The sequence below is a fragment of the Cyanistes caeruleus genome, chromosome 9 (genome assembly GCF_971803275.1).
Source record: "Cyanistes caeruleus chromosome 9, bCyaCae1.hap1.1, whole genome shotgun sequence".
Taxonomy (NCBI): domain Eukaryota; kingdom Metazoa; phylum Chordata; class Aves; order Passeriformes; family Paridae; genus Cyanistes; species Cyanistes caeruleus.
This window is the reverse complement of record NC_141709.1, coordinates 34,231,333-34,245,018: the sequence shown is the minus strand read 5'-3', so window position 1 is coordinate 34,245,018 and position 13,686 is coordinate 34,231,333. Positions and strand designations below refer to the sequence as shown.

The 13,686-nt window shown below is 49.9% G+C and overlaps 1 protein-coding gene across 3 annotated transcripts in view; it reads left to right on the top strand.

The window, feature by feature from the left end:
• NEGR1 (neuronal growth regulator 1) overlaps window positions 1-13,686 on the top strand; it is a 171,374-nt gene that overhangs the window by 88,087 nt on the left and 69,601 nt on the right. For all 3 annotated transcript variants that reach the window (XM_086841498.1, XM_086841497.1, XM_086841499.1), the window contains exons 3-4: window positions 7,505-7,630; window positions 12,381-12,512. In XM_086841498.1, coding sequence (XP_086697624.1) covers window positions 7,505-7,630; window positions 12,381-12,512 — 258 coding nt within the window. The remainder of the gene's footprint in view (window positions 1-7,504; window positions 7,631-12,380; window positions 12,513-13,686) is intronic.

The following is a 13,686-nucleotide window of genomic DNA, read 5'->3' as shown; positions in this document are numbered from 1 at the left end:
GGAACAAGCTTTGGTCCCCTGGAGTGAGTGGAGGTGCTGGGAGGTTGCTCAGGATGTATTTGTGTTCTGTACAGGCAGAGATCCATCATCTCACCACCATCACCTGCCAACAGGAGCTGAATAATTCCATTTGAACGTTAATTTTAGTGCTGAGCCCTGCAAAGCCCAGCCTGGCAGAGAGGGGATCCCGTCCCAGGAGGGTTGGGCTGGGCAGCCACATCTCCGTGCTGGAGCGATGCAAACACCACCGGTCCTGCCTTTCTTTTCCAACAACCAGAGACAGCCAGAGCAAACTGCTGCGAGCTGGGAGCACAGCTTGTGCAAAATGTAGCAGGGAACGGCTGTAGGGACAGCCTGGGGGGACTGTGGGGGTCCCAGGGGGGCTCAGCAGGGATTTCAGTGGAGGAATGGGGTGATGGACCAGGGAATGCACCTCTGTAATGTCCCACTGACATCAGAGTGAGAGTGCTTGTGACAGAGGCTTCCAGCTCCAAATGATGGATTTGAGAGGGCTCTGGAATCCGTGAGGGGAGATGGGGACAGAGCAGGGGAAGCCTCAGGGACAAAGCAAGCAGAGGAACGAGGGCCAGCAGCACCTGAGCAGTGAGGATGGCTGTGCACTGCAGCACACATCCTGCAGGAAAAGCTGCACTGCTGGCCTTGCATGGGGCTGGCACCTCCCTCCCCCTCCTGTCTGATTCAAACAGAACAGGGGGGTTCCATCCCTGGGGGCAGGGATTCCCTCAGGGAATTCTCTCAGGGAATTCTCTCAGGGAATTCTCTCAGGGAATTCTCTCAGGGAATTCTCTCAGGGAATTCTCTCAGGGGATTCTCTCAGGGATTCTCTCAGGGAATTCTCTCAGGGAATTCTCTCAGGGAATTCTCTCAGGGGATTCTCTCAGGGATTCTCTCAGGGAATTCCCTCAGGGAATTCTCTCAGGGAAGAGCAGCTGCTTCCAGTGGAAATCACATCAGGGCCTGAGGGGCCGTGCTGGGGTCCCTGGGCTCTGCAGTGAGGTGAGGAGAAAGGGATGGGGAAGGCAGTGTCATCCAAGGGGAATTTGTGCAATTGAGCTGCAGGTTCATAAAATCCTGGACTGGTTTGGGCTGGGAGGGACCTTTAACCCCACCCAGAGCCACCCCAGCCATGGCAGGGACAGCTCCCACTGTCCCAGGCTGCTCCAAACCCATCCAGCCTGGCCTTGGGCACTGCCAGGGATCCAGGGGCAGCCCCAGCTGCTCTGGGAATTCCATACCAACCTCTCCCCACCCTGCCAACCAGGAATTCCTTCCCAATATCCATCTAAATCTATCCACTTCCAGCTTAAAGCCATTCCCTGTGTCCTGTCCCTCCATCCCTTGTCCCCAGTCCCTCTCCAGCTCTCCTGGAGCCCCTTCAGGCCCTGCAAGGGGCTCTGAGCTCTCCCTGGAGCTTCTCCTCTCCAGGTGAGCCCCCCCAGCTCTCCCAGCCTGGCTCCAGAGGGGCTCCAGCCCTGGAGCAGCTCCGGGGTGGAATTCCCTGAGGATTTGGTCCTTGGGGGTCCCTTCCAGCTCCCAAAATTCTGTGGGTCTGTGCTCCTGGAATGGGTGGGAGAGAACTGGGGCTGAAAGGACCAGGAGCTGCTTTCCACATCAGAGCAAAACACTCAAAATGGGAAGTAAGCAGAGCCATATGGTTGGGATACAGAGGAGGGGGAGTGATGCAGCCAGAGAACTGTCAAGGGAAATTATTTTAATAACTATCTTGGGAAAACGATGTAAATCTGTCATTCAGGCTCACTGGAGAGAGACTGAACCTGTGGAATTCTCCAAAAGGAAAAATGCAGTTATAAGAAATCATCTCAAATCATTACAGCTCTTTTATTTAGTTCCTGTGACAGCACAAGCAGCAACAGGTATATCACTGTTTACCTGTCACAACCCTCTAATATTCTCATTTTGCCTGTAAGGAGCAGTGATGAGGTTTTACCTCTAATTTTCTAGTCTGCAATTCTTTTCTTGGCACTTTGTGTGTGGCAGAAATCCTTCAGTGAAAATCCCTTTGCCCCCTTAGGTTGGAATTAGTGTTTAAAAGCTGCACATCCCTGCTGGAGTGTGCAAACCCCCCGAGGGGGGCACAGGGAGATCCAGCCCCTGGGACAGGACAGGGATGGCTGGAGCTGGGCCAGGGGGGGTTAGGTTGGATTTTAGGGAAAGGTTCTGCCCCCAGAGCGTGCTGGGCACAGGGTGGGATCCTGGGGGGGCTGTGCAGGGCCAGGCGTGGGAATGATGAACATCCAGCTCAGGATATTCCATAATTCTGCAATTCTCTGCCTCCAAACTCGCACAGCCCCTTCAGCAGCCTGCAGCTCTTCCTTTGTCTGCCAGGATCACGAAAGGGAAATCTGAGTTTATTTTGAATTATTACATTTTATTGCTTTTCTGGCTGAGCAAACGGTGGTGCTCTCGCTGCTGGCTGGAAGCTGAGCCCGCAGGATTTGGGTTGTGGTGTGGCAGGGGGAGCAGTGGGGTTTTAGGGGATAATGTGTGTGTCCCTGTGTAATAACAGCAGCCCATTGACCCCTTCTGGGGGAGCAGGGCCCGAGGCTGATGGCACAGGAGGAAGGAGGAGCTGGGGATGGTTTTGGCAGCCTGGGGAAGGTTGGAGGGGTTTGCTGGTGCCTCACTGAGGGCAGGGATCCGTCTGCTGGGATATTTGTGGGGTTTTGCTGCTCTTCCTTTGGCCTCTTTCACTCTGAAACTCTTTAATCACAGAGATCTTCAGGAGCTTCCTGGGACCAGGAGGTTTTAGAGATGTTCAGACTGATTTATTGAGGTTTATTCAGGCTGTGTTTTTAACTGGCAAATGTTCATCCTGTCCCCCCCAGCAGTCCCTTTCTCACCCTGGGTAAACTCTCCTCTTCTTGTCTTGCCTTAGTGATCACTCTGCTGGTTATAAAATGAATCCAGGGGGGCAGTGCTTTTAACCAGGTGAAATCTTGGATTATTTTAACCTTTGACTGTTTTCATATTGATGATCATTCTTCTTTAGCCCCATCCAGCCTGGCCTTGGGCACTTCCAGGGGCAGCCACGGCTCCTGTGGGCAGCCTGTGCCAGTGCCCAGGAAATAAAGGAAATAAAGGAAATAAAGGAAATAAAGGAATATCTCAGCTGATTCCTGGTGCAGAATGGAAATCCCTGCCCACCCCTGTGTGTCACTGAGCCCCAGCAATGGGGCCCTGCTCAGCCAGCAATCAGTGCCCAGCTGGGAGGGCTCTGGCTCCAGCCACCAGGAGGTTGCTTTTTCCATTATTATTTTTGCCCTTTATAACTTTTTGGCTCCATTTCCATGATTAAACCGTTGGCAGAGCTTTGATTGCAGAGCGTTGCTCGCTGAAAGGAGCTTGTGGAGTGGCTGAAAGCTTTTCCAGGGAGTGGGGAAAGCTGAGCTGCACCTCCTGCTCCGCCTGCTCTGTGGTCCAGGGATGCCCCACTGGGACAGCTCAGCTTCCCTGGCGGGGGGAAAGGCAGGAAGGCACAAGCCACAGGCACAGATCTCATCCCATCGTGTGTTTGCATCACTCCTTTGGCACAGAATTCCCAAATGGGATCGTTCCTGCTCCACTCCTGCCCTGACAATGGCTCCAAATTGGTCTCAGATAAACTGACCACAGAAAACAGGTGAAAATAAAGTTCTGAACACCACTGATGTCCCATTAATTCCGGAGATTATGGTTACACTGTCACAGATATCAAAGAGGAAAAGATTCATCCCAAACTTAGGAAAGCTCCGCTTGTGTGAGACCTTTTGTCACGCCTCGGCGCTGACAGGAATTGGAAATAAATGAAGGCTGGAGATCAAACCATTTCTCTTCCCAGCCCACCCATCATTTATTTCCTCAGCCCCACTTTGCCAAAGCTGCTGTGTTTGAGACAAATTGTGTTTAATTAGGAGGAGGTGGAGACCTTTAGGCAACGCTCTTCAATCACAGTGCCTGGAGGAACTAATCATGGAAATGCAAAATAAAGGGGCTGGGAGCTGTCCCCACTGGTGACTGATTGTCAGAAGGGAGGGCTGGTGCCAGCACAGGCTGGGGGAAAAAGCTCCCCTGATTCAAAATCTGTGTTCAAGTCACTCTGGAAATTGTGTCTGTGGTGGGGGGTGACAATGTTCACAGCTCTGTAAATATTGAGCTCATCTGAGTATGAAATGAAAAAAAAAGAAATATAAAAAGTATAGAAAGCAAAGCAATTTTCAGTGAGTATTGATAAATTATTTTACCACCCTGAAAAGCACAGTTATTCTTTTTTATGATCGATACTTGGCATGCAAGATGTTCAGCTACACAAAGGAGTAACAATTTTTGGAGATGTTTGGGGTTGTTTGGTTTGAAATGGTTCTGGGAGGTTCAGGCTTGGGTTTAGTTTAAAATCAGGGGTTTGGGGTGTGGTGTTTGTGTTTAGGGGATCAGGGTTGTTTCCAGGGCATTCGGGGATGTGCTGCTGCAGGGAAGGGTGGGACTGTGGAATTGTGGAATTGCAGAACTGTGGAAGTGTGGAATTGCAGAACTGTGGGACTGTGGAAGTGTGGAATTTTAGGACTGTAGACCTGTGGAATTATAGAATTTTAGGACTGTAGACCTGTGGAATTGTAGAATTTTAGGACTGTAGACCTGTGGAATTGTAGAATTTTAGGACTGTAGACCTGTGGAATTGTAGAATTTTAGGACTGTAGACCTGTGGAATTGTAGAATTTTAGGACTGTAGACCTGTGGAATTGTAGAATTTTAGGACTGTAGACCTGTGGAATTGTAGAACCATGGGACAGTGGAATTGTAGAACTGTGGAAGTGTGGAATTGTGGAATTGCAGAACTGTGGAACTGGAATTGTAAAATTGTGGAATTGTGGAACCGTGGAATTGTAGGACTGTGGAATTGTGGAATTGTAGAACCATGGGACTGTGGAATTGTGGAACTGTGGGAGTGTGGAATTGTGGAACTGGAATTGTAGAACTGTGGAATTGTGGAAGTGTGGACCTGTGGAATTGTGGAATTATAGGACTGTGGAAATTTGGAATTGTGGAATTGTAGAACTGTGGAACTGTAAAATTGCAGAACTGTGGAATTGTGGAATTATAGGACTGTGGAAGTTTGGAATTGTGGAATTACAGAACTGTGGAACTGTGCAATTGCAGAACTGTGGAATTGTAGGACTGTGGAAGTGTGGAATTGTGGAATTGTGGAATTATAGGACTGTGGAACTGTGGAAGTATGGAATTGTAGAACTGTGGAATTGTGGAACTGTGGAATTGTGGAACTGTGGAATTGTGGAACTGTGGAATTGTGGAACTGTGGAACAGTGGAACTGTGGAATTGTAGAACTGTGGAATTGTAGAACTGTGGAATTGTAGAACTGTAGGACTGTGGAAGTGTGGAATTGCAGAAGTGTGGACTTGGGGAATTGTAGAACTGTGGAACTGTGGAATTGTGGAATTGTGGAACTGTGGAATTGTGGAACTGTGGAATTGTGGAACTGTGAGGGGTTCCAGCCCAGCCAGGCCCTCCTGGGTCACATCCCTGACAAGGAACCCCAAAATCCCCCCTCCCACACGCTGGGTCACATTTAGCCAGGGCTCTCACCCTCTCTGCAGGCAGCCTGTAAATCCTGAGCTGCACTCAGGCCTCTCCTGAGCCTTCTTTAATCACAGCTCAACACCCCCAGTTCCCTCCATCTCCTCCTGCAGCAGGCCTTCAGTCACACCCTGTCCAAAAAGGGAAGGTTTGAATTCAAAACATTGTGCAAAAAGGGAAGGGTTTACTCTAAAACATTAACATGAAATCAATGTTTTAATTTAACATTAAAAATAAAAAGCCAGATGACTGCAAAGCACTTTCCATGTTGGATCCGAATTTACTTGGGAGCTTAATTCCTCTTTCATCCTTGTTTATTATCTCATTTCTTTGCCCTTCCATTAATCCATTTACTGAATAAATGCCTATTTGCTGCTTTATTTAATTTTTTCCTGACCTTCACAGCTCCACGTGATCTGGGTGGGAGGCATGAGGTGGGGAGTAGCTCTGTGATGGGTTCAATGTGCACTCCAAGCTCAGCAGAACAGATTTTAAATGCCAAATCTGCTCCTAGATCAGAGTCTTTGGAGGTGTGGGAAGAAATACGGATGCAAAACAAACATTTTTTAATTCTTAATAAATATTAACGTTCCATTGTGATGCTGCACATATATTTGAGTCATAATTACTAAATTCCACTGATTTTAGTGATCTGAATGTAATGATCCTTATCAGCCAGTAAAGAGCAGGAAAATTAGCAGCGTTTCTGATACAGCAGAAATCCTGATTTATCTCAAACTGTGAGGCTCCAGAAGTGCTCTGGGAGCCAATTTCTATCCTGGGAAGGATGAATTTCCTGGGAAATCACTGTCAATAATAACATCCCCGATTTGCCACGAGCCCCAGATCAGATTGTGTCACTTCTGTCACTTGCAGGATGACACTGTGCAGCAGGGCTGCAGCTCTGTGCTTATTTGGGGGTTATTTTAATTAATGGACCTCTCAGATTCATTTCTTTTCTGATTCTATTCTGGAAATGCATGGCTGCTGTGACCTGCTCAGTGTCATTGTAACGAGACTTACAGACATCTTCAACGAGCTTTGATTTAATTTCCTCGCTGTAAAGCCCAGATTAAAGAAGAGCCCAGTCAATTAGGGAAGGAACAAAGCTCGTACTTAAGAGGAAATCACTTAATCTGCAGCAAGTCTGGAAAATTCTCCACCTTCTACCGTGTCACAGCTCAAATCTTCCCTCAGAAAGACGGGAAAGTTCCTGATGGGAAGCCCCAAAATGCAACCAAAGCCGAGTGGATCAGATCTCCATGGCTTCAGCAAAAGCTGCAGGGGTTTTGTGGCTGTGTGACAGCCTGAGCTGGGCTGGAGCCAGCCTGGGAGAGCTGGGAATGCTCACCTGGAAAAGGAGCCAGGAGAGCTCTGTGCTCTGCAGCTCCCAGGGGATGGACAGCACAGCTCTGCCTTTGGGTGGGGACATTTGGGCTGGGACACGGCAAAACCAGGCAGGAATCTGGGAGAGAAAAGCTGGGGCTGGGCAGGCACTTGGGTTAGGAGAATGGACGAGCCCCAAAACAAGAGGAAACAACAAAATAAATCTGTTTTAGTCCTCTCTGCGAGCAGCTTGGACTCTCCAGGTGCACACAGAGTGGCTGGAACAGCATCATTAATTTTTAAAAGTACCAGAAGAAGCCAATTTTGTCCTCTTTGCAAACTGTCAGGAGCAAGCTCAGCCTTCCCTTGAGCAGGAGCATCCATCCTCCCGGAGCTGTCCCGCAGCTCCTGCTCCAGGAGAGGAAATTGCTGCTTTTGGCTTGTGGTGTTTGGAGTCCAGGGCTGAGTTCCTGGGTGTGATGGGGAGGGCTGTGCTCCTCTAAACCAGGTTCTGCACTTTCCCCCCAGAGCTGAGGCTCCCCTCACCCTGTCCCTGTCTCCTTGCAGTCTCCCCCAAGATATTCCGGATCTCCAGCGACATCGTGGTGAACGAGGGCAGCAACGTGACGCTGGTGTGCCTGGCCACGGGGAAACCAGAGCCCTCCATCTCCTGGAGACACATCTCCCCCTCGGGTGAGTGCCAGGGGAGCGGCTGGGCTGGGCTGGGGGGCCAGGGAGAGGATGGGAACCAGGAAAATCCCATTCTTTATCCATAAATCTCACATTTATACAGCTGTCAGGGGCCTGGACTCTGGTGGGATGGTGAGTTTGTTGCCACTGGTTAGAGGAGCGCTGGTTAGGTGTGTGTGTGCCTTTCCACAGGGGTTTACATCTTTTCTTTGTGGATCCTCATGGGACAGACCTGTGGTTATTACAGGTGTAATCTGTTCTGCTCTGCCACAATAGGTTGTTATGCAAACTGATTTTCATTCTTCTGATTTTTTCACATGAGAACTTACAAGCTAGCTGCTAGTTTATCTAGAGTAGCAGGGCTTAAACTATATCCTATAGGTTGCTTTTTAATAGTATCTAATATATTATTATTAATATATTAATTATAATATTAATATATTGTATTAATATATTATTAATAATCTAATATCTATTATACCTAATATAATATCTATTTTAATAATATCTCTACCTCTAACAGAGGAATGAGGACCCTAAATATGAATATATGTCTTTACATGTGTGTAACACAGTCATGGATCAAACAATTCCAGGTAAAATCCAAGCAAGGATGAAATGAGGAGCACGTGGGGCTCTCTGGAAATGGGAAATGGGAGAGTTGAACACAGGGCCAGGTTTAGTTTGCTGTCATTTCTTCCACTGCTACAGGGTGGGATTTTGGGGGTGTCAGGGTTGGGAGCTGGAATTCTGACCCTGGTGGGTGCCTCCCTCAGGATCCTGCAGGATTCCACAGCACTGAACCATTATTCCATGATCCAGTTTATCAGAATGGCCTTGCTGAACGAATGAAAGGATCTGCATGAAAAACTGTGAACAAAACAGCAACTGAAATATCCCTGCTGTTTGATATTTCCATTTATCCCTCTGGTTCCTGGTCAGACACTGAAAGGAGAGGCTCTGGCTGGTGTCAGAGCCTTGTCCCCACTGAAGCTGCTCCCTGTGAGCAGAGCAGGGGCCGTGGGGAGATCCCTGCCCTGGAAATGAGGATTTTGTGCTCCCAGAGCTGCTCCCTGTCCTGCCCAGGCTGGACTGGAAGTGCCCTGGTTCCCTCACTGGACACTGCAGCTGGAACTGGCTGAGGCATTTCTCTGCTCCCCCAGCCTGCACAAAATCCGTGTAATTACAGGCAAGAAGGGCTCCATGGGCTGCCAGAGCCTCTCATCATCCTCAGGAACAGTTTGCTTTACAAAGCAAGAGCTGGGGAAAAACTCTCACTTTTGACCTTTAAAACAATGACAATGAATTGGGCTTGAAGTGTCCACCAAGGGACTGGAGGAAAAATTCAGTTGTAGCAGAAAATGGATTTTAACTAAATGTCAAATAAAATTTTATTGGAAACTCTGGTGATACTTTGGATTAATGGCTTAAAGCTTTTGAGTGGCTGCAGAAAGGAGCTGGGGTGATGTTGCTGGAGAGGGAGAAGGAGGAAAGGAGAATGATTGCACTCAGGCTGGAGCAGGGGCTGAGGGGGAGGCAGAGCATCCTCATCTGCAGCTCAGCAAAAGGAAGAGGTGGCACTTGGGGACAGTGGTGGCCCTGGCAGTGCTGGGGAACAGTTGGACTCCAGGGCCTCAGAGGGACTTCCCAACCCAAACAAATCTGTGGAAATCAGTGCAGGGAAGCAGAAGAGCTTGCAGTGACCTCCCTGTGAAGTGTGGAATAAAAGGAACTCTATAACTCACAGAGTAGTTATAAGAGCAGGTATGAATTTATTCAGCTCTGAGCTGCATGGGGATATCTCCTCCAAAAAGCATGCACCCCTTTTTGATTGGGTTTTCCCTTTTTATCCTTTACAGAGCAGGTTTACACGATACACCTAATACATATTCATTTCCTAACCCTGCCTGTCCTCACTTCATATTGCAATTAGCTTCATGCCTCTTTCAGTCCTTTGGTCACCTTTTTTTTTGGAACTTTAAATCTGTTTCTGTTTCTTCTGGCTTAGGGTTCGAGGGATCTCCTTTATCCTGTGGTGCCTTTATCTTTGCATCTTGCTTGTGTATTCCAGCTCCTTATCTCATCTTGCAGTCTGACTCTTTTTCCTGTTCTTGTGGATCAGGGTGTCAGGGTCTGGTTTTGTCAGACACCCCTTTTAGTTAAGCATTTTTTCTTTGTTTCACCTGGATGTGCTCCCATCCAAGCAGGCCTCGGACACTTCCACCCCCAGAATCCTGGGATTCTGTGCCTGATGATTCCCAGACACAGCTGTGTCTGGAGAGGGAGAACACGGCTCCAAGTGGCTCTGTGCTCAGGAACCCTGTCCAGGGAGCTGGGAGCAGGCTCACGGTTCCCAGGGAACGCTCTGTGCCCCAAACCCAGCGGGAAGATCCCATCCCATCTGCTCAGGTGCAGCCAGCTGCAGGTGGCACCAACCCTTCCCAAAAACACAGCCCCGCTCTGCTCAGCCAGGGAATGCAGGGGAGCCGAGGAGGCCGGGTTCTGCCGTGTTGATATTCCAGCAGCAGCTCTTCCTCCCTGCCTCAGCTTCATCTGCACCTGCTGATTTCTGCCCGGCCTCGCTGCGGTTCCCAGCGGCACTAATGAGGCTCCCGGGCAGGCAGCGCTTCTCCCACCCAGCACTAAATTATATTAACCAAGCATATTTAGAATATTCTCAAATTGTTTGTCAAAGCTGCTGCTAAAAGATAAGGAACTGAAATCTCTGAATACAAATGACTCAATGTAGACTAATTCCAGGATATGATCGTGATTTACATCAACACAGCCTCCACTCGCACGAGGTCGGATTCAATTTTTCTGAACAAGAGATAAATTGAACCTTTCGTAGGAATAAAAATAAAACGCGTTTCAAGGTGATTTTTAAACTTAGTCCGTAAATTATTGGCCTGGAATCTTTATTGTGCATGTTTAACTTGCAGTCATTATGTAAATGCTTGCATTCTATAAATATTCATTACGCAGCCCCATTATGTAAATCCAGCAAATCTCCCCACTCAGCGTGATGGGGCTGGAATCTCCAGATCTGCATTGTTGAAATGTCACCCGAATAAATTGCAGGTATTACTTATTTTGTTCTGACATTTCCCAGCAAAGTGCAGCATGGATAGTTTAGGAATGAAGGCAGAATGTTAAAGGATGGAGTTCAGCCTGGGACCCCAGCCCAGCCTTGGCTCTGCTGTGTCCCACCAGCACAGACACCTCCTGACAAAATGTCCCTTCTTGCCAAAATTCAGGAGCTGTGCATCAGAATGATTTCCCACTTTGGTTTTGACAAGTTTCCCAAGGGGAGCCTCCCCAGCTGTGGAAGGAATGGGATGCTCAGGGGAGTGGATTTAAGGTGAGGGAGGGTCACTTTGGATCAGACATCAGGGTGGAATTCTCCCCTGTGAGGCCCTGGGATGGAATTCCCAGAGCAGCTGGGGCTGTCCCTGGATTCCTGGCCCTGGATGGGTTTGGAGCCGCCTGGGACAGTGGGAGCTGCCCCTGCCATGGAATGGGATGGGATTTAAGATCCCTTCCAACACAAAACATTCCAGGATTCTGGGATCCCTGCTTACTTCCAGTTTCATATTTTCCAGTTCTTGCCTGCTCCCTTTCCTTTTTCTCCCAGTTTTATCTCCACCATCCCAGGTGAGCAGTTTTCCCACACCAGGAGGCTGACCTGGCTGCAGGGATAGGGCTGGGTTTGGAGGAGCAGCCTTCCAGAAATGTGAATAAAGGCAGATTTTCCCCTGAGGAATGGGAGGCAGGTCCTTGGCAGCAGGACACTGGGTGTTCATTCCATCCACCACTGCAGAGCACTCCTGTTCCTTGAGGGAGAAGCACAGAGGGATTTAGAAATCCTCCCTGAACCCTGAGGAGCAAACCCAGCCCCACCTGCAGCTGTGGCAGACCCGGCTCCTCCTGCCCCAGAGCCTCTCCCACCGAGCCACGGAGTGTGGCAGGAACTAGAAGGGCTTTGGTGAAGTGCCAGAGCTCCACACCTGCATTTCCAGGCTGAAATCCTCACCTGACATGAATTATTATCACATTTCCAGGGCTTTGCGTGTGTACAAAGGGCGAACTCTTAAAATGCTCCATCTCCTGCTTACAGATGGTTTTAAAGCTGGAAGTTCTAGAGGGGAAGTTTCTGGCTGGATTCTTTTTTCTTGCTGGGGAGGTTGTTTTCCCCCCAGCAGTGGAGGTGTGCAGTGTGATCAGACAGAGAGGCTGTTCCAGGGTCAGTGTGGAGGAGCTCAGTGGCAAACTGTGCTCTCCTGGCCCTGCAGTGCCACTTCAGCTAGCAGAGACTTCCACAGCCAGCACTGACCTCCTTCCTCAGAGAGCTCAAACCCAGGGATTGTTTTCTCCTGGGTCAGGGAATCCTGGAATGGTTTGGGTTGGGAAGGACCTCAGAGCCACCCATCCCATCCCAGCGCAGCCACGGCAGGGACAGCTGCCACTGTCCCAGGCTGCTCCAAACCCATCCAGCCTGGCCTTGGGCACTGCCAGGGATCCAGGGACAGCCCCAGCTGCTCTGTCCTGTGGCACCCATGGGGTACAGATCACTCTGCCGTGTCTCGGGGTGGAGATGGGTCAGCAGAGAAGCTTTGGTCAGCTCCAGCAGTTTGAGGGGGTTTCAGCTCACCTTGGAGCTGGGGCTCCTGGGCGTGTGTTAAAGTCTCTGGGCAGATTTGTGTGCTCTGTGCTCAGCCTGCAGTAATTCCTTCCTGTGATTGTCTCATTCCAGCCAAGCCCTTTGAGAGTGGGCAGTACCTGGACATCTATGGAATTACGAGAGACCAGGCTGGGGAGTACGAGTGCAGTGCAGAAAACGATGTCTCCGTCCCAGACGTGAAAAAAGTAAAAGTCACAGTCAACTGTAAGTGCTGTTCTTTGTTATTTATTCCCTCACTCTGGTGGAGAAGGAGAGTCTGGAGCAGCGACCTGGAGCTGCTGGGTTTGTCACGGTGGCTGAGGGGGCTGAGCTCTGTGGTGGAGTGACCACAGAGTGACCCCAGAGTGTGTGACCGAGGAGGCCACAGCGAGCTCAGGGTGCAGACTCTCATTTCTGGGTGATGATTGCAGTGGGTTCTGGTGGCTGCTGTGGATGCAGGGCTGAGCCCTTCCTGCTTTATCTTGTGGTGCTGTGAGCGGAATGAGGAGATGAGGAACGCTGTTTGGTCACTGGAGGGGTTCTGCTCTCCATGGCAGTGTGAGCTGCTCCCAGAGGGGCAGCAGGGTGTCTGGGGGACACTGCTGCTGTGGGGACCCTGCTGCCTGCTGGGTGACACCAGCAGGGCTGACCTGCTGGGACTCCCACACCAAGGAGCTGCTCTCAGCTTGGTCTGAATCTGATTTAGCACTCAGCGTGATGTGAAATGTTCTTCTTCCCTCCAACACATGAGAAAACGCAGGCAAGACAATGTGAATAATTTCTGTTGTTCATTCTAACAATTTCCTTTGGTTGCCTTCAATTACCCAGCATGTCATTTCTTTCTGGTCTTGGAGTCACTTTATTGGTGACAAATACGAGATGTCAGCGTTGTGTCTCCCCCAGAGACTTGTCCCAGCTGATGTGGGCTGGGAGCAAAGCCCCTCATCCCCATCACTGTGGGGTCACTGCTGTCACCTGGGGGTGTTCACTGCTGTCACCCAGGGGTGTTCACTGCTGTCACCTGAGGGTGTTCACTGCTGTCACCCAGGTGTGTTCACTGCTGTCACCCAGGGGTGTTCACTGCTGTCACCTGAGCGTGTTCACTGCTGTCACCCAGGGGTGTTCACTGCTGTCACCCAGGGGTGTTCACTGCTGTCACCCAGGGGTGTTCACTGCTGTCACCTGAGGGTGTTCACTGCTGTCACCCAGGGGTGTTCACTGCTGTCACCTGAGGGTGTTCACTGCTGTCACCCAGGGGTGTTCACTGCTGTCACCTGAGCGTGTTCACTGCTGTCACCCAGGGGTGTTCACTGCTGTCACCCAGGGGTGTTCACTGCTGTCACCTGAGGGTGTTCACTGCTGTCACCCAGGGGTGTTCACTGCTGTCACCTGAGGGTGT